Source organism: Rhamphochromis sp. 'chilingali', assembly GCF_963969265.1.
Source record: "Rhamphochromis sp. 'chilingali' genome assembly, chromosome: 15".
NCBI lineage: Eukaryota > Metazoa > Chordata > Actinopteri > Cichliformes > Cichlidae > Rhamphochromis > Rhamphochromis sp. 'chilingali'.
Genome location: NC_137942.1, coordinates 21,402,634 through 21,420,918, shown reverse-complemented (window position 1 = coordinate 21,420,918; position 18,285 = coordinate 21,402,634). Strand labels below are relative to the sequence as shown.

Sequence of the window (18,285 nt, the reverse complement as noted above, 5' to 3'; positions counted from 1 at the left end):
CCTTTGTTTTGCTGGGTGTGCTGGTTCCCAGTGAGCAGCTGGCTTTAGTTATGGGGGATGAAAGTACATAGAAAATTGACTGAGATGATGTTAAAGGTAAACCAGAGTAAACTGGGTAATGAATTAAAGTAATATCATAAGTAATATAGTAAGACAGGCTCTTTGAGAATCCATGAATAGGGAGCAAAAGAGGCTGAAGAGGTGGAGGTATGCTCTGGAGACAAAAAGAAAGAAAAGTCAGTAGAAGCAAGACAGAATACATTTGTGTACATGAGAGGGAGACTGGTTTAACAGTGAAGATACCAGGAGCAGATGAAGTGAAGGTGGATGAGTTTATCTACATGTGGTCAAACATCCAAAGCAAAGGATGGTGCACACGAGAGGTAAAGAAGGATGAAGGAAGGTTGGAGTTTCAGGGGTAATTTGTTGACCCAGGAGAGTTCAAGATGTTAACATTTTCATTGAGAGTGACCGGACACGATTAGCAATGAGTACATCTGAGGGACAGCTCTGGTTGAGATAAAGGAGACAAAGTTAGAGAGCCATGGCTGACATGTTTGGGTATGTCCACAGGAGGGATAGTGGGTAAACTGAACAAATGATGGTGAACATGGAGCTGCAAGGCAGGAGGAAAAAGACCACAAACAAGGTTCATAGACGTATTGAAGGAGGACATGTAGAGGTTTGGCTTGACCAGAGGAGGATGCTAGAGATGTGGTGAGATGGAGGCAGAGGGTCTGCCGTAGTTACCTCTAAAGGAGGCAGCAGTTTACACCTGAATGACTTCTGTGTTATTTCAATAAATTCTTGTGCCTTATCCTCTTGCTTTTGATTTCCTCATCTTCTCTGTGCCATCTTTCTGATTTTTTTTGAGGTGTTATTAGTCACATAGTATTTATCTGTCTCTATTTTTTTGTTTTGTTTTATTTTAGTACTTGGTGGTCAAGAGTCTCGTGGGGTGCTGAGAAAAATCTGTGACATGCTGGAGGTAATAATGAAGAGGATGGATGTTCTGTCAAAACTGGGCAACACAACTGACACCCACAGGCTGGATGAGCTGAGCTCGGCACTGGACAGGTACAGTATAGCACTGGCTTGCATTTCGATTTGTGTATATGTGTATACATGTATATAGACATATATATGATGCCAAGCTAGAGTTGTGTGTTCTGTGGTTTCCTTGGCAACTGACCTTTTCTTATGCCTGCACTTGCTCCAGGTTTAAGGATAGGAAGCTTCCAAGCTTCCTCCTTTTGGTGCATTTATTATTAGTTCCCCTGTTAGATATCATGTCCATCATCTCTGTGTCTTCGTCATAGACAGGAACTCTTTCCTCTCAGAATTCACTTCTGATGATCTCTAGAGATCTGCAGGGACATTTTCTGTTTACAGTATGGCTTGTTCACTGTGTAACCGATTCGATCTGCATTTAATGAATGAAGGCAGACGTATAGTGCCTCACCTAACCTGAACCCTGATTTCACAAGTGTGATGGGAAAATATTTACTGGCTAAAGCTCCACATATTTATATTTCTATGTTACAGTTTAGTTTCCACTGCAGAATGCTCCCTGAATACACCCTCAGTCTCACAGTTCTAACAATCATTTAATTGGCCTCTCAGGGACTAAACTGGAAATGTTACGGTGACAAAGGGCAAATAGTTTCAAAACCAACCACAAATGCTGATACATATTGGGTAAAAGTTCACACTTGAGGTTAGCGTGAAATCTCCCAGCAAGAAAAAATTTGCTCACCTAGTATAATGCTGTGAAAGTAATTAAGCTGTCCTCTTGCTCTTCACCAGCTGATAGCCTTTTACACTCCCAGATTGATGGAAATATAGATGCTTCTGTGTGAAACAACCAATGTATGTTTGCACAATGAGAGGCTGTGCGTGTGACTCCTGTGCTCAATCCGGTCGTTAAGTCTGACGTCACTAGCCGTGTCTGGGCCTAAACTCCGCTGCAGGTCCATATATCAAACGATCACTGTGGCATTACTGAGAGTTGAAAAACTGTCTAAACTCTTTCATCTTTAATAAAATGATCAGCGTTCTACTCTACCAGGTGTAACAATTGAGTTTAACATCCAGGCATCCATGAAAACGGAATTTATGACATTTAACGGAGTTAGAAGTTAGCAGGGAGTTAGCTCGCTAGCTTCTATCTAAATACAATATAGCATGTCCTGACTGTCGGGTTTTGGAAACAAATTAAAACGTACAGCTCTGTTATCACTTCCAACATAAAGGAAGACAGAAAGCTAAACAGCAGTGACGTTTGTAGGGTTACTGAAGTTTGGCTAGCTGGTATTTAATAATGATGTGCTAGCGACACAGCTATGTTAGCATAATATAAACAAGCTAACTTTTTTTCCACTCGATAAAAGTTAACGTGAGAGTTCTCGGTGGTCAGGAACAAATGTAATCGCATGGCAGGATGCTGTAAAAGGACCAAACTTCAGCCAGGAGAACAACTGAGATAATCCATCCACAATACGAGGTTAGTCATTCATATACTGCTGCATGGGCTGGGCTGTAGTTCCATCCTAAGGTTTTAAAAACTGAGCTTAAATAAATGATTAGCGGTAATAAAAGCCGAGGGAGGTCAACAGTGATCACTGACTGTTTTAGGAGCTTTTTGAGATTAAATAGAAGAAAATACAAAACATTAAACATGTTAACAACACAAAAGCCATATTAAACGCAGACTACTTTAGGCCCGGAAGTAGGATTCATCACGTCATCACTTAACGACCGGATTGTATATCTGTGTGACCGCTAATTAATCTGTGCTGCCCTGTTGCAACTTAAGGGATAGAAAAAGATATTTGGCTGCCACTTGCTTCTTGGTAAATGGTAAATGGCCTGTATTCTTGGGTGCTGGCTCTGTATGGACTGAAGTGGAATGAGATTGGGTTTTAGAATTATGTTAAGTTATGCATATAAGCACAGTATGATTGCTTTCCCCTGACACACACGCGTGCATACACACAAAATAATAAATGCTGCCTAAATGAAATCAGACTTTTTCTGCTCGATCTGCATCTGGCCCTGGACCACTGTTTCATTTGTTTTTGCGAGTTTCTGCGGGTTTACATATTCAGAGCTGTTTAACGAGCAATATAAATTCCAGAAATACTACTATATAACACAAGTGCTCATTTGAATAATTCATTTAAGTGTCATGTAAAACAGCAATGATACACTGCAATAAAGTGGTTCCACTAATGAATGTTGGTTGGTTACAACGCAAGCAGCAACCAAGTTGTGTGGTGATGTGCAAAAGTTTAAGGTCACGATGTACTTTTCTCTTAGTCTTTCCATGTCAGATGTTTATGAAGCAATGTGTTGAGCCGTGCAGAGACGAGGATCAGGCCGCAAAGGATCGCCTTTAACCGTTTTAATAGTGTTCACCAGCAGCTGCAAACAGAAAATATTTACTCTTGTGAAAACTCACCCTGCAAGGCAAATCTAGTAATAGCAACCTGTAATCTTATTATCTAACTACTTTTCTTTGGACACACAGGGCATATCTGAAGTAGAAAGTGTAAATAAGTGGGGGGAAAAAACTGTTCTTCTCCACAGCATCAGCACTATTACACAGATTGTAATGCTACGAAATGCTATGCTGAAGCTGTTATTTGCTAATTTGGTTAATCAATCAAGAGGATACAGATCTAACTTATGTCCTCTTTTCTAGTTACAGTTTAATCCACATGTTTTGGGACAGTGAGATATTTTTGTAATTTAGCCTCTGTACACCACAGTGGATTTAATTAGACAATCAAGATCTTCAGTATAAAATTAAAAACTAAATGTGACACTTCTGCTAAACAGCTTGAATTAAAACTGAAACTCTGCACTTTAGACACATCATGAATATTTCATTTAAAATCCACTGTGGTGGTGTACAGAGGCAAAGTTGTACACACACACACGTCATTGTCTAAATACTTATGGGAAACAAATGGTTTGGCAGGATCATTGCGTTACCTTACATAACACTTATTTCAGCCACAAATGCGTATTACTTACTCACTTGCATGTATAACCAGAGAAAATAGCCAGGTAATGCTGTTTTCAGGTGATGTCTGAAATTGAGTATTTAAGCTTAAAGGATTATTTAGTTTTTAGTTGTGTATGGTTATACTTGCAAGATAATATCCAGCAAGATATCAGGAGAATTATTTTTGTGTTTTGTGTATTTTTTAAGAAAACTGATTTGGTTAATTACTACAACAGAACTACTTCCTTAAGTTTAATGGAAGACCGTGGTTTGTTTTACAAATACACAATGCATTCAAATGTACCTGACATACATTACAAGTGAGTGAACACATCTTTTAGAGCAGTGTTTCCCAACCGCTGTGCCGCAGCACGTAGGTGTGCGTGAGAAATGATCAGGAGTGCCATGGAAGATTGTCTGGCTCCACCTGATTAGTGCTGTAAGCGATCGGCGTGAGTAATGCGAAGTACAATTACATTCTCTTCCACTAGAGGGCAGTACAACTACCTGCTCTAATTAATTGGAGGTAAATGATCTAAATTCCAGGAGCAGGACCACGCCTCCAAACACACACCCCCACACCCTAACCGCAGCTCATTTCTTGATTAAGCCATTCGCCTTTATCTACTAAAAATGCTCCTGAACCTAAAATGACAACGTGGGCCCAGCTGGTGAGATGGGTTACCAACTGTTAGTAAAACAGAAGAAGATGAAGAAGAAATAATAGTCATGCTGTGAGATGATGGTGCGCGTAATAGTAATAGATAAATATTTGAAGAGAAAAAGTAGTCAATCTGACCTGGGTCCTGGAGAGAATTCGGACCCAGATGAACGCCCAACAGTCCATCAAAAAAGTGGTCATTAAAAAAGCAAAAAATGGTGCGCTTGGAACAAACCGAACCAATTCCGCTGTACCTGGTGCACGGAGAAAACTTATCAATATGTTTTTTGTGACATTTTTGTTTGGTGGTGTGCCATATGATTTTTCTAATGTGAACAATGTGCCATGGCTCCAAGAGCGTTATTAAACACTGGTCTAGAGCATATATGATAAGAGCAATCACATTGAACAGGAGAACTACAGTCTTCCCATAGTAACCAGGCCTAACAATTTCGGGTCCTTCTTTAGATTATTCCATTTAAAAGGTGAAGGATAATTAAAGGCCCTTTTTCCAACTGGTGTTCTGACTTTGAGAGTGTTGGCTGCACCGGTTATGTATTTATATGCACATGTACACAGATAAGAAAACTCCAGCCCAAGCAGAAAGGGATGATTTAAAAAGCAATTGGTAAAAAGTCTGTGGGCATACAGAGAGACTGTCATGTAATTTCCACATTCAGTAATAAAACATAAAGCACAATGGTAGACACTGATCAGATGCATTCAGAAAGAATAGGTCACTGTAATCCAAGAAATACTGGGAAAGAAACGTTGCAGAAATCAAGTATTTCCTCGCCTGGAGAGATGAACTAAATTTATTCCAAAGAAAGAAACTTCATTTAAGTTTCAGCTTGAACACAAGCTTTTCAGTGTGAATTTTAAATACGAAATTCAGATCTATAATGATGCCTAAATATTTATGTTGTAACCGATTCAATTTCAGTCCCTTGAGCTGTTTTCATGGTTTTGATGTAAGGGAGTTTGTGTGCCATCTTTTTGCCATTTAAAAATAAGTTGAACTAGACTTTTATTTCTTCCTGCATTAAACATAAACTTTGAATTAAGTGCCACTAAACGACATCAAAGACAGGCTGCAGACCTTTCAGGGTTTGTACTCCTGAAGGGCATGAACAATAAATAACTGTGTGTTCTGCAGGTTGGGAAATGTGGTGAAAAAGTTTTAAAACAAACTTGTTTAAGGTGTTAACCATGTGTATAAAAGTCTTTCTGTTCCAAAGTTTTCTAGTAGCAAGACCAGGAGACAATCTGGGTGCACTTCAAACTCTTGCAAAGAAAACGACTCGCATAGTGAGGGGATGAAAGTGGATGCTTAGGAAAAAAAAACAACATTTAAAGATTTTACACTTATTCTTGTAAACATAGACCTGAGGATTTCCTTTGTGTATTAAATTCTGTATACCTTTGGGTTTTCATATAGTTGGTTGGATAAGAGATTATAAAACATAATTCAGGGGACATTGCAGATTACGACATCTGACATTTTTTTTTAATAAAATGATTTATACATCAGCTAAAAATCAAAATAATTAATGTCTGAGCTGCAAATGTTAGTAACATGTATCACAATTTATAGAAATGTATACACAGGTTTATAACAACTTACCGAATGCTCATACAAACAGTACATAACTACCTATGAATTTTAGACATCTTTAAAAAAGTGTTTTTTTCAAATACCAGCAGAAACTCATTGATTTTTATGCTGAGGCGTACTGGGGTTTCTTACAAGAGTATTTTATAATTCATCGCACAAATTCTTTAACAATTAATGGGGGCATTCCCAAGGTGAGTAAGTTTATATTTTTGTAAACTTACTTTGGTATTTAGTTTTTTTTTTTTTTTTTTTTCAGGTTCAGGTCTGGATTTTAACCGGGCCATTGCAACACCCTCATTCTTTTCTTTTGCAGTCTTTCTCTGCTTGACAGCTGATATGAGGTTATGTCTGTACAAAGGATGTTATTCAAGAAGGCTTGCAGCTGGCTGAAATGCAAATTTGCAAACCTAAAGTGTGCTACCATGTTCTTCTTAGAGATGACAGGCTTTCTCCTTCCAACCAACCTAGTTTTTCATAGAGCAATGAATTCTGTGAAAGAATTTCTTTTTCATATTTTTGTAGCCTCTGTGTTGAAATGAAAGATCCTGGATGTTGAAAAGTTCCTGATACTCCCCTGTTATTTTTTTTTATGTATTTAGTTTTGCTTGTTTTCTGGCATGCTACGAAATGGCAACTTAAAATTGTGATATTGCATAATGTTGCTGATTTCGGACTCTTCTTTTGTCTTCATCCTAGTTGTTCTTTAGTTCATCCAATGCATCGTCTTCTCCATTGTAAATATTGGTTCCTGATCCTTTCTCCAGCAGCTTTTAGGCCACAGAGGTCAATTGGAGTGAAACACATTTGCTAACAACCTAATTGCCTTCTGTTTTTATTTCCCCAACAGACCCGCTTTAATATGCAGAGTTACTATATTATCTCAGCAAATAAATTATCTGTCAGTGTTTTAAAAGCTTTTTTGATTTCACGCCTCAAGATCTAGATAATTAACATTTCTTCTTCTGGTTCACGCTTACTGTGAAGAGTGAGAAAACAACAAACTGAATGGAAGGAAGCTGTTACAGAAATATAGCGCTGTGTTTCATTGACAAGCCTATTTGTGGTTCACATTTAAGATATTTCGGGTCTTTACAAAGTGTTTGTGTGTGTTTTTGTGTTTCATATGCTTGATTAGGATCCAGCCCATTGGTCTAGTGGAGCGAATTCAGGCCATAGCCCAGAACATGTCAGACATGGCAGTTAGAGTGGAGCAGATCCTGCAGCGCAGCATGGCCTATAACAGAGGTATGATTTAAAATGCACACACAAACACACACACACACGAAGAAAACAAATACAGCCCTTCTGATGAATCTTCCCGTCAATCTCCAATCCATCCAATCCCAGAGACTCCTTTCCTGCTGCCCACATACTATAAGCCAAACTGTCAAGTTTGGATCCAGTTTAGCACTTTGCTGCACAATTTATGTCTAACATCCACTCGCTTGTTGGTCATATTGAACATGATAGACATTATTCACAGAACATTACCCTGGAGAATAGCAATCCAAACATGCAATATCAAAACTACACAACTGCAGGACATCTAAATCACAAAGATGAATTGCTGCCTCGTTAATGGGATCCGGGTCTTGCCAAGCTTTCTTTATTGCCCTTCATTCTCAGTTACTTTATTGGGAAAAGAATAGAAATCAGCGTGATTTGATGCACGGCTCAGTTCCTCCTCTGTACCCCCACCTTGCACTTGACTGAAAACAATTCAACACGACGTCCGATTAAAATACGCCAGATCATTTTTCTGTTGACATAATGGGCGCTATCACTCAAGTGGGGCTGATCTAGTTACTTTTGGTTACAGCTGAATGGCAGTGGCACTTTTCTTTGTGAGAGCTCTGTTATCATGCTAATCAGTAAGAGTAGCTGGCAATTATTTGTCATCCATTCTGCTCTTTGATGCTCGGTAGGTGCTGGTGGAGGAGCTGCAACTTCTTTTTTTTTTTTTAATTAGGCTTACTAGTGCTGGGATTTTAGACGGGAAAGAGGAAGGGGAGAGATACTCAATGCAACAGGAAGGGGCAAGAGGGGAAAAGGGAAGCAGGATTGTGGTGGGGGCGGATTCCAATTTTTATGAATCACACTAATGCAATCTATCTATAGTAAATCCAGTGAGCTGGCCGATGAAGAGATTTAGCCATTTAGCAGGGGAATATGAGCTTTTACAGGAGCTTGTCTGTTATCTGCCTTTCTCTCTAATTTATCTCCGTTCATCCCAAGGGCTGGAGAATTTACAGTATGTTTTAATACAAAAAATAAACAGACTTGAAGCCCAGAGGAAAGACTGTAGACTATAGATCATGTGCTAGTCTTATCCTCATTTCAATGTAGCTGGGCTATATAAAATCTATTTTTAAAAAAAAAATCTAATATATTGACAGGATTTCTAAAAACACTTGAAAGAAATATAAAGATTTTACTTTGGTTGTCTGAAAACAGTCGAAATTTTGGTTGGACATTACCATCATGTTTCTCTTATCCTCCTCTACACTATATGGACAAAAGAACTGGGCCACCTACACATTACACCTACATGAGCTGCTCAGCCATGGAAAATGGTGCCATGAACCTCCCAGTGCTCAGGTTTTGTGCTGACGTTAATGCTCGAGTAGGTTTCAAGTTCTGGGGTTTTTGAATCAGCAGAAGGCGATGACTTTTACGCACTATGAGCCTCAGAACTCGACCTCCCTGCTCTGTAACTTTACCTGGTCTGCCACTTTGTGTCTGAGTCTCTGTGATTTCCAATAATAATACCACTTTCAGCTGTTGTGGAAAATCTTGGAGTGACAAAATTTCACAAACTGACTTGCTACAATGGCGGCGTCCTATTACTGTAGCATGCTCAAATACAGTGAACGCTTCAGGACTCTTATTGTAAATGTAAACAGTCGCAGCAGATGGCTGCTACTCCTTGACCTTGATTCTGCTGGAGGTTTCTTCCTGTTAAAAAGGAGGTTTTCCTTCCCGCGGTCACCAAGTGCTTGCTCATAGGGAGACTTTTGATTGTTGGGGTTTTCTGTCTATTATTGTGAGGTCGTTACCTTACAATATCAAGCACTTTGAGGCCACTTGGCTCTATATAAATAAAATTGACTGCATAGCTAGATTTTTATACAGCTGTGCCAATGACAGTAAAAACCCCTAGTATATGTGTTAGGCTTTGTGTAGCAATATACAGCGTGGAAAAAAAAAAAAATCTCAACAATGCAGCTTTTCTTTGTTGATTAATGCTTGTGTCTAATGCGTGTAGTCTTTTGTCAGAGTGTGTTTAAGCATTGATAAATACCCTGCTTTTTTTTTTCTTTTCTCCAGTTAGGGACGGAGCATTCGGACAGTGTGAGATTCCTAAAGATCCCCGTTATCCAGACTGCCCCAGTAAGATGGATGTAAGTCTTTATATCTCACTTAAGTCCAAACGCAGAGAGCAATCATTCATTTGTCGTGTTGTGGCGTTTCACCTTGGTGCAAGCCAATATAAATCTGCTCTAATAAGATAAGGGAATGTTTAACCTTCAAGCGGCCGAGGTATTTTAGTGTCTAAAGTGAGGTCCTATAGAACACTACAGAGACCTTTTATTTAATGGCTCTATTTAAAGCTATAACACACATATAGATTTCCTCTATGATAGATAGATATTCTAAGATGTTCTACTATAATTATGGTTTACAACCCATTTATGCCAAAAGGAGTTAAGAATACGAATTATAAAAACAAAATGTCTTTGCTTATATAATACTGGAAAAAAAAATACACTTTAAAATTTAAGGTATTTGAAGTTTGTGTGAAATGTATTTTATAGTGTGCTTATATTGTTTTACCAGCAAAATTTATAAAACCTGTGGCTTTGTAATACAATAGCGATCATAATTGATACTTATATGCTTCGTTGTACTTTAAATACTTGTAGATCTTTAATATTTAAAAGATTTTATGATTAAACATACATAAATATATGTTACAATGAGCTGTTTTCATTAACAACCACTTCTTTCCATTTTCTTCACTACAACAGTTTTTGTTAAAGAAAGTGTGGGGGGGGGAAATGAAAGGCACAGGAGACCTCAATTTAAAAACTCAAAGTAGGAAACATTTTTTATGACTGAAAACATCACAATATGTAAAAAAAAAAAAAAAGAAAGAGAAAAAAAAAAGCTATAAAAAACCCCATTTGGCCACGTGAAGGCTAAAGGCTCTTAGCAGAAAACTGGGTTGTCTAAGCAATGAACTGCACTTACTAATCAAAACAAAGAAAAGCAGACTATAAAAACAGATGAGTAAACAGAGTTTCATAATTGCAGTTTGGGAAAAAAATACTGTTTAATAAAAACAGCTTGGGTAAATAAAAGAAAAAGTCATTGTGCTTTATGAAAAAACTAAGCTTGTTCAGTATACTGCTGTCGCAACGAAGTGTGCTAGTATAGCTGTGTACCAGACATGTATACAGAGAAAATAGTTATTTGTATGTATTAAGCAGACCTTCATCCATCATCAGTAATATGCCATATGGATGTATTTAATATAGACTATGTGACAAAAATACTAGACCACCTGGAGGATCTCCTCAGCCAGGAAAATCCATGCCACGAAGCTCCTGGTGTAAATTCTTTGTTCTGACGTTAACGCCAGAAGAAGTATGGAACGCTGCATTTACTGAGTCTGCAAAAAAACTGATCTTTGGGATGGAGTTCAGTAACTGCAGCCTACTGTAGAGAACACTGGACGTGAAAAGTTTTGTTGAGTCAGACTTCCAAAGCTTTTTTCTTTTTAAGTTAATAGCATCCTAAACTTGTTTCATAACGGGGATCATTAGATTATTTAATCTAAGATTAATTAGACTATCTAGCCAACCATTCTCTTCCTCTCATCCTTATCAGGGTCAGGTGGGGGCTGGAGCCCAGCTACCATAGGGCGAGAGGTGGGGTACACCCTGGACAGGTCACCAATCTGATGCAAAGCCAATCAGACTAATTTAACTAAAGAAAAGTGGCATCACGCTGAAGCAGAAATGTGTAGACCCCACTGATAAATGGCAAAAGCCACACTCCCATGGTGATATCCAACATTATGGATTATTTAACCATCAATATCTTTGGAAATTTTTATTGTTTTGTATTTACAGCTGATCACCTTATCTGATCAGTATGCTTTCGTCTGAACTGGCCTAGTTGACAGAAATGTCTGTATTCCTGTTACGAGATGGTGATTCTTGGCTAAAGTCACAAGTATTTCCACATGTTATGTTTTTTGTTTATAACATGCTTTTACTCAGGCTTTTGTCTTTTTAGAAAAAACATTTTTGAGGTTGTGGTAATGCAAAAAAGTAATAATAACGTGATAATAATGTTGACAAGAGGCCTTCCTCAGGTCAAGGAGAACATGAAGGACAGTTTACAAAAACTGAATTCTGTAACAGCTTCTTTTGTTGGTGGTGTATTGGGCCAGTATGTCTTTAGTATTCAACCCCAACTTTTCTTTCCAGTGGATGCGTGCTCGTTGGACCTCGGACCCTTGCTACGCCTTTTATGGCGTTGACGGCTCTGACTGCTCCTTCCTTATCTACCTGAGTGAGGTGGAGTGGTTCTGTCCCCCACTGGCCTGGAGGAATCAGACCACTACACCTACCTTAAAGCCTCCCCCCAAGAGACAGGTAATATAATATTTTCACATCATTTCTTCCAATTGCTTCTGACCTTCTGGTAGCCGAACAATAATTTGGAACAGAGAGCAAAGTGACAGTGATTTAGGGGCTAAACATTCGCCCACTATGGCCCAGCCATGTACAAGAGCTAGAAGCTTTTCTGCAGAATAAAGGAGAATTCCTGTTGCTGAACTAAGGAATCTTGCTGGGTTGTTTTCACGGCTGTGCATTGATGAAGAAGAACTCAAGAGGGTGGGGGAGTGCAATGTTTTTAAAGTCGAAATTCTCACCGGCAGGTCAAAAAAGGGGCTGATGCTCCACTGAGGAAGTGCATGGTAATCTGCACTCGCATGAAATGCCACCTGTGGTGTCGATCTCAAAGTTATCATAAGCCTGAAATTGGCAAAAATATAAGAAAATATGTGAAATTGGCAAATAAAAAATAATGGTGTGAAATGGTGAGTGGTTCGTGCTTCGATGTTCGAGGATTCAGTGGCCATATTGTGGCCAAGTGTCAGAGGCGCCGGTGAGGTCGGCTGCCGTCACGACTGCTCCGACCACTTTTTCTTTGTCTTTGTTTTTTAAGTTAGTTTTCAGCGTTTCTAAATCGGCAAAATCATCACCATTGGGTACATTAGGTATGACAGTGACACTCTTGTTTCTATTGGTTTACAATGTACTCACAATTCGAAGTTTTTAACTCCGGATCCGAGCTGGCCGAGTGAGATCTCGAGGGAGAACAAAGGGAAGCGGCGGCGGCCTAGAGGGAAGCGAGCCGGCGTCAGGAACAGGCTGAGAGCTCGTGCACACCGCACACCTCTGCCTAGCATCCTGCTCGCCAACGTCCAGTCACTGGAGAACAAGCTTGACGACCTCAGGGCCAGGATAAAGTTCCAGAGAGACATTCGGGACTGCAATCTCCTCTGCTTCACCGAGACATGGCTGAACCCAGCGGTGCCGGACCACGCCATCCAGCCGGCCGAGTTCTTCTCGGTTCACCGCATGGACAGGACACGGGACTCGGGGAAGTCAAGGGGAGGCGGCGTGTGTTTAATGGTGAACAACAACTGGTGCAACAGTGCGAACGTTGTTCCTCTCACACGCTCCTGCACACCAAATCTGGAACTACTGTCCATCATGTGTCGTCCTTTTTATCTACCTCGGGAATTTACATCGGTCATTGTAAGTGCCGTTTATATTCCACCACAAGCGGACACGGTCACCGCCTTATGCGAGCTGCATGAGGCACTCACACAGCACCAGACACAACACCGGGACGCTGCGCTTATTGTGACGGGGGACTTTAATAGCGCCAACCTCAAACGCGCAGCGCCGAACTTTTATCAACACATCACCTGCCCCACCAGGGGTGAAAGGACACTGGACCACTGCTACACTACGGTCAAGGACGGCTACAAGGCACAATCCCGCCCCCCGTTTGGCAAATCTGATCACGCCGCCATCTTCCTCATGCCAAAATACAAACAAAGGCTGAAACAGGAAGTTCCGGTTCAGAGGAAGGTCGCGCGCTGGACGGATCAATCGGTGGCCGCGTTACAGGACGCACTCGATGACGCAGACTGGGGCATGTTCAGAAACAGCTCCGACGATGACGTCAACGTGTTTACGGAAGCGGTTGTGGGATTCATCGGGAAACTAGCGGATGATACCGTGGAGACAAAGACTATCACAACGTTTCCCAACCAGAAGCCGTGGGTGGATAAAACCATCCGCGACGCTCTGAGATCCCGCACCGCTGCCTACAACACGGGACTCATGACGGGGGACATGGACCCGTACAAAGCCGCGTCATATAACGTGCGGAGGGCGGTGAAAGAGGCGAAGCAGCGCTACGGGAGGAAACTAGAGTCACAACTCCAACAGAGTGACTCTAGGAGCCTGTGGCGGGGACTAAGGACAATAACGGACTATAAAGCACCAACAACCGGTATGACGAACGCGGCCGTGACTCTGGCAGACGAGCTGAACACTTTCTATGCTCGCTTCGAGGCTGCAGCTAAGGTCTCCAACAATGCTAGTGTTAGCGGCGCTAACGGCTGCAGACAGGAAGATACTGCCAGCACCGGAAACGTGCTCGTCATCTCCGAGCATGAAGTAAGGAGAGCCTTCAAGAGAGTGAACACCAGGAAAGCAGCAGGACCAGACGGCATCCCAGGTCGTATCCTAAGAGACTGCGCATACCAGCTAGCTCCTGTGTTCACTGAGATATTCAACATCTCTTTATCTCAGTCGGTGATCCCCACATGCTTCAAAGAGTCCATCATTGTTCCTGTCCCGAAGAAACCCCACCCTGCTTCTCTCAATGACTATCGCCCTGTAGCCCTCACCTCAGTAGTGATGAAGTGCTTTGAACGCCTGGTCAGAGACTTCATCATTTCTTCACTACCAGACACACTGGACCCACTACAGTTCGCTTACCGTCCAAATCGTTCCACAGACGATGCCATCTCTCATCTCCTCCACACATCACTCACTCACTTGGACACTAGAAGGGGGAATTATGTTAAAATGCTCTTCATAGACTACAGCTCTGCATTTAACACCATAATTCCCTCCACACTCACCACCAAGCTGGAGCATCTGGGACTCAGCTCATCTATGTGTCAGTGGATCTCCAACTTCCTAACTGGCAGACCACAGGCAGTAAGGATGGGCGGACATGTCTCAGCCTCCACCACTCTCAGCACTGGAGCCCCCCAGGGGTGTGTTCTGAGCCCCCTGCTGTACTCTTTGTACACATATGACTGTGTGGCCACTACCAGCTCCACCACCATCATCAAGTTTGCTGACGACACCGTCGTGGTGGGCCTGATCTCTGATAACAACGAGACGGCCTACCTGAAGGAGATTAGGAATCTGGAGAACTGGTGCCAGAGGAACAACCTCCTTCTAAACGTCAGTAAGACAAAGGAGCTGATAGTGGACTTCAGCACTGAGCAGGAGAGGAACTACCAGACCCCCGTCATCAACGAGTGGACAGCTTCAAATACCTCGGAGTTCACATCACGCAGGACCTGTCATGGTCCTGTCACATCAACACCGTGGTGAAAAAGGCCCGACAGCGTCCTGGACCAAGGCCAGGAAGATCGTGAAGGACCTCAGCCATCCCAACAACAGACTGTTCTCTCTGTTGAGGTCAGGAAAGCGATTCCGCTCCCTGAAGACCAACACAGAGAGACTGAGGAGGAGCTTCTTCCCGCAGGCGATACGGTCTCTCAATCACACCACCACACAGTACTGACCCACACATACAGTTCTTACACACACACTGGACTTTCTGGACTTTGGTTTTGCACAACACTGGTCACTATATTCTTCATTTCCAGTTAATACTTGTACAGCTGCTGTTATTGTGTATATATTTATTTATATTTAGATTTCTTCATACATTCTTATATAGTTCTATATTGTGTATTGTGTATTTTGTTGTACAGTTATTTTATTTTCAACTTTAATTTATATATTTATCTTTATCTTATTCTTCCCAGTTAAATTTACCCTTCATTCTAATTTGTGTTGTAAAGTTATTTCATTTTTAACCTTAATTTATATTCTATTCCTTCCTAGTTAAATTTACCCTTTTTAATTTTTCATATTTATTTCCTATCTTATTCATAGCCTTTTCCTTTTTTGTTTTCTTTAGGTCACGAGCAGTTGTCCAAGCATTTCACTACATATCGTACTGTGTATGACTGTGTACGTGACAAATAAAATTTGAATTTGAATTTGATATTTGTTGATAAGTTCCCCGCGGAGGAGAATAAGCAGCTGTAAATTATCGCTTAAACGGTGCTAGGTGTCGCTCCCAGTTTTCACTGCTGTTTGCTTTCCTGCCTCATTTGATTTTTATTTTCAGCATCAACATGCGATGCGCTGAGCTTACAATCGCTCTGCTAGGTCTACCCATCCGTTCGCCCCCATCCTCTCCCCCGTGTCTCTCCCCAGAGTAATGCACTGCCAGCATGATGGGCCCTGACGTGAAGTCTTTCTGCAGCTCTGCCTTCTGCTGTAATTGCCAGCCGGTACTCACTGGGAATACTCCCAATGCGTGCCTTCAGTGCTCTGCATCTTGTTTTGCTGTACACAAGTTGCTCTTGAGAGCAATAATCCACCTGTATTGAGAGAAGACGGTGCAGCTCTATGTATTTTTTTTCTTTTATAGTATATGTGTGTTAGAGAGAGACAGTTTGGGTTTGTGGTTATCAGCTTATTCGCTTCTAAATCCTTTCAGCTCTTCTATGCAGTCTCTCCTTCAATTAACGATCCCATACTGGTTATGCCTTATAATGCAGTGATTAGAGTGGGTGAAAGAGGAAAATCTGGGAATCTCGTGTGTCCTATCCAAGGAGTCTACCTCAGGCTAACGGTGGATAACAAGACACTGCACACTGTTTGTCACCTATAGATTTTAAACTACATTCAATGAAAACTGCTTTATTTGTTAAGAAAAAACAGCCATCATAACGTTTTTCTAATATCTCTCACCCGTTCATCTCAATACCAGCATAATCCCTATTTCCTGGTGTAAAATTCAGTAAGGAATTATTACAACAAAAGAATGAAATTAATTATTGGCTCATGAAAAGCCACATCTAATTTTCCTTCCATTTCTGATACCTTTCCTCTCCTGTCATCCAGGCTGTTTTTCAGTCTGACATCGGGGCTCTGATGGAGCAGGTGGGCACCGGGAAGGAATCTTTGAGCTTCATGAAGAGACGCATACGCAGGCTGGCAGCACAGTGGGCCTCTGCTGCTCGGCGGCTGGATGACAAGCTTCGCAACCACTGGAGAGAGCAAAAAAGGGTGAATATGAGAGATTTTCACACGCAAATGCTTCTGCGCACACTGGAGGAAAAGTGTGCGCAGAAGGAGAAGTAGTCCGTGATGCGGTTTCCTCTTTTCAAAGTGTTGTGACAGCAACATACAGCAGATGAGTGCTCTGAATAAAAGCGTTTATCTACAGTTTTTTCCCTCGTTATTTATTTTTTTTCCTGTCTTCTAAGTCTGGAAACGTATTCCTCAGTTTCTAATTTGATGTAAATCCATCTGGTTCGGCACTGAGGGGAAAAAAAACCTCTCAGCACAGAATGTTTCTACTCTAACAAACTTGCTCACACACCAGACCAAGTTACCAACAACCGTGACACTCAGATGAACTTTTATGTTCTTCTTAATCTTTGCTTGCTTGGTGTTAATTACACTATGCTGAGGTACAGACATGAACAGATGCTGACTCAGAGTAACTACTGAGAGGCTTTTGTGCACTTTCACCTCTGACAGCTGCATTTCCACCAAGTATCAAGAGATGTCCAGTGAAAAAGCACTGGCATGAGTGCATGGTGTATTTTGGCGAGAATTTGGCATAAAACAACAATGTGTAATGCAGAACACCCACAAGATACAGCCATGGCAGATTTCCCCACCTCTAGACTTTTATCTGAATTGCTGTGGTGTTAGCTGTTTCACATCTTGATGACGCATTGATTAGCACTGTTGAAACTTCTGTTGCTGCCTCTGGGGTGCCAGCAGTCTGCTTTGCCTTAGGCTGCTCATATGTTTTTGGTTCAGAACACAGGAGTTAAAAAACCCACCAAAACAAAAACCCCACTGTTTTTAACCACTACAACCAGGGGCTGAAAATTCACTGTAGCCTAAGGCAAAAGCACACTTTTTAAAATATCAGCTGTTTGTTCTGTTCTTAATTGTTTTAATTGATTGAATTTTGTCTGATGCCAATCTGACCACAAAAATAGTAAAGTAATGCCAATTCCATACCATAATCTGTATATCAAAGATGGACTGCATACAGAATAAATCAAGCCTTAAAACTACTTTTTCTCCAGATGCCACCAGATGGCAATAGCTTTGGTTGCAACAAGTCTTGCATCCCATAGCAGTCACACTTTTCTACTGAGTGTAAGAACTCATTTTGTTTTATATTGAACAAAAATTTCAGTCCTTTTTCAGAAATCTTGAGGCCTTTACACACTGGCTCTGTAAAATCTGTAAAAATCTGTGCAAATATTTTGTGAGTTAAAAATATTTTTCGGACTCAAACATGAAATTCTCCCTGCTGTCGGCTTCTCGTGAGAATCGGATGAACCCAGAATCCCAGTTTCTTCCTTTTCTTGTTTAGAAACATCATGACCAGTTCATCATTGCTTGATGCCAACTTAATTTTTTTGTCCATAGTGCATATTTTGAGGACGTATTTTCCGCAAAAATGCAAGTGTGTTGAGTTTGGATCTGAAAAATCTAAACTTTTTTGCAAAGGGCCTGAATTTAATGGTCTTTAGTGATACTGTGTTTCAAAATAGAGGATTAT

The 18,285-nt window shown here is 40.9% G+C and overlaps 1 protein-coding gene across 1 annotated transcript in view; it reads left to right on the top strand.

Moving 5' to 3' along the window:
• The window catches only part of mgat5b (alpha-1,6-mannosylglycoprotein 6-beta-N-acetylglucosaminyltransferase B), a gene marked incomplete at its 3' end in the record, with an annotated part of 29,628 nt that extends 12,790 nt beyond the window's left edge, over positions 1 to 16,838 (top strand). The window contains exons 3-7 of the mRNA XM_080905274.1: positions 933 to 1,077; positions 7,421 to 7,530; positions 9,613 to 9,686; positions 11,781 to 11,948; positions 16,599 to 16,838. Coding sequence (XP_080761400.1) covers positions 933 to 1,077; positions 7,421 to 7,530; positions 9,613 to 9,686; positions 11,781 to 11,948; positions 16,599 to 16,838 — 737 coding nt within the window. The remainder of the gene's footprint in view (positions 1 to 932; positions 1,078 to 7,420; positions 7,531 to 9,612; positions 9,687 to 11,780; positions 11,949 to 16,598) is intronic.
• Positions 16,839 to 18,285: the final 1,447 nt, after the last annotated feature.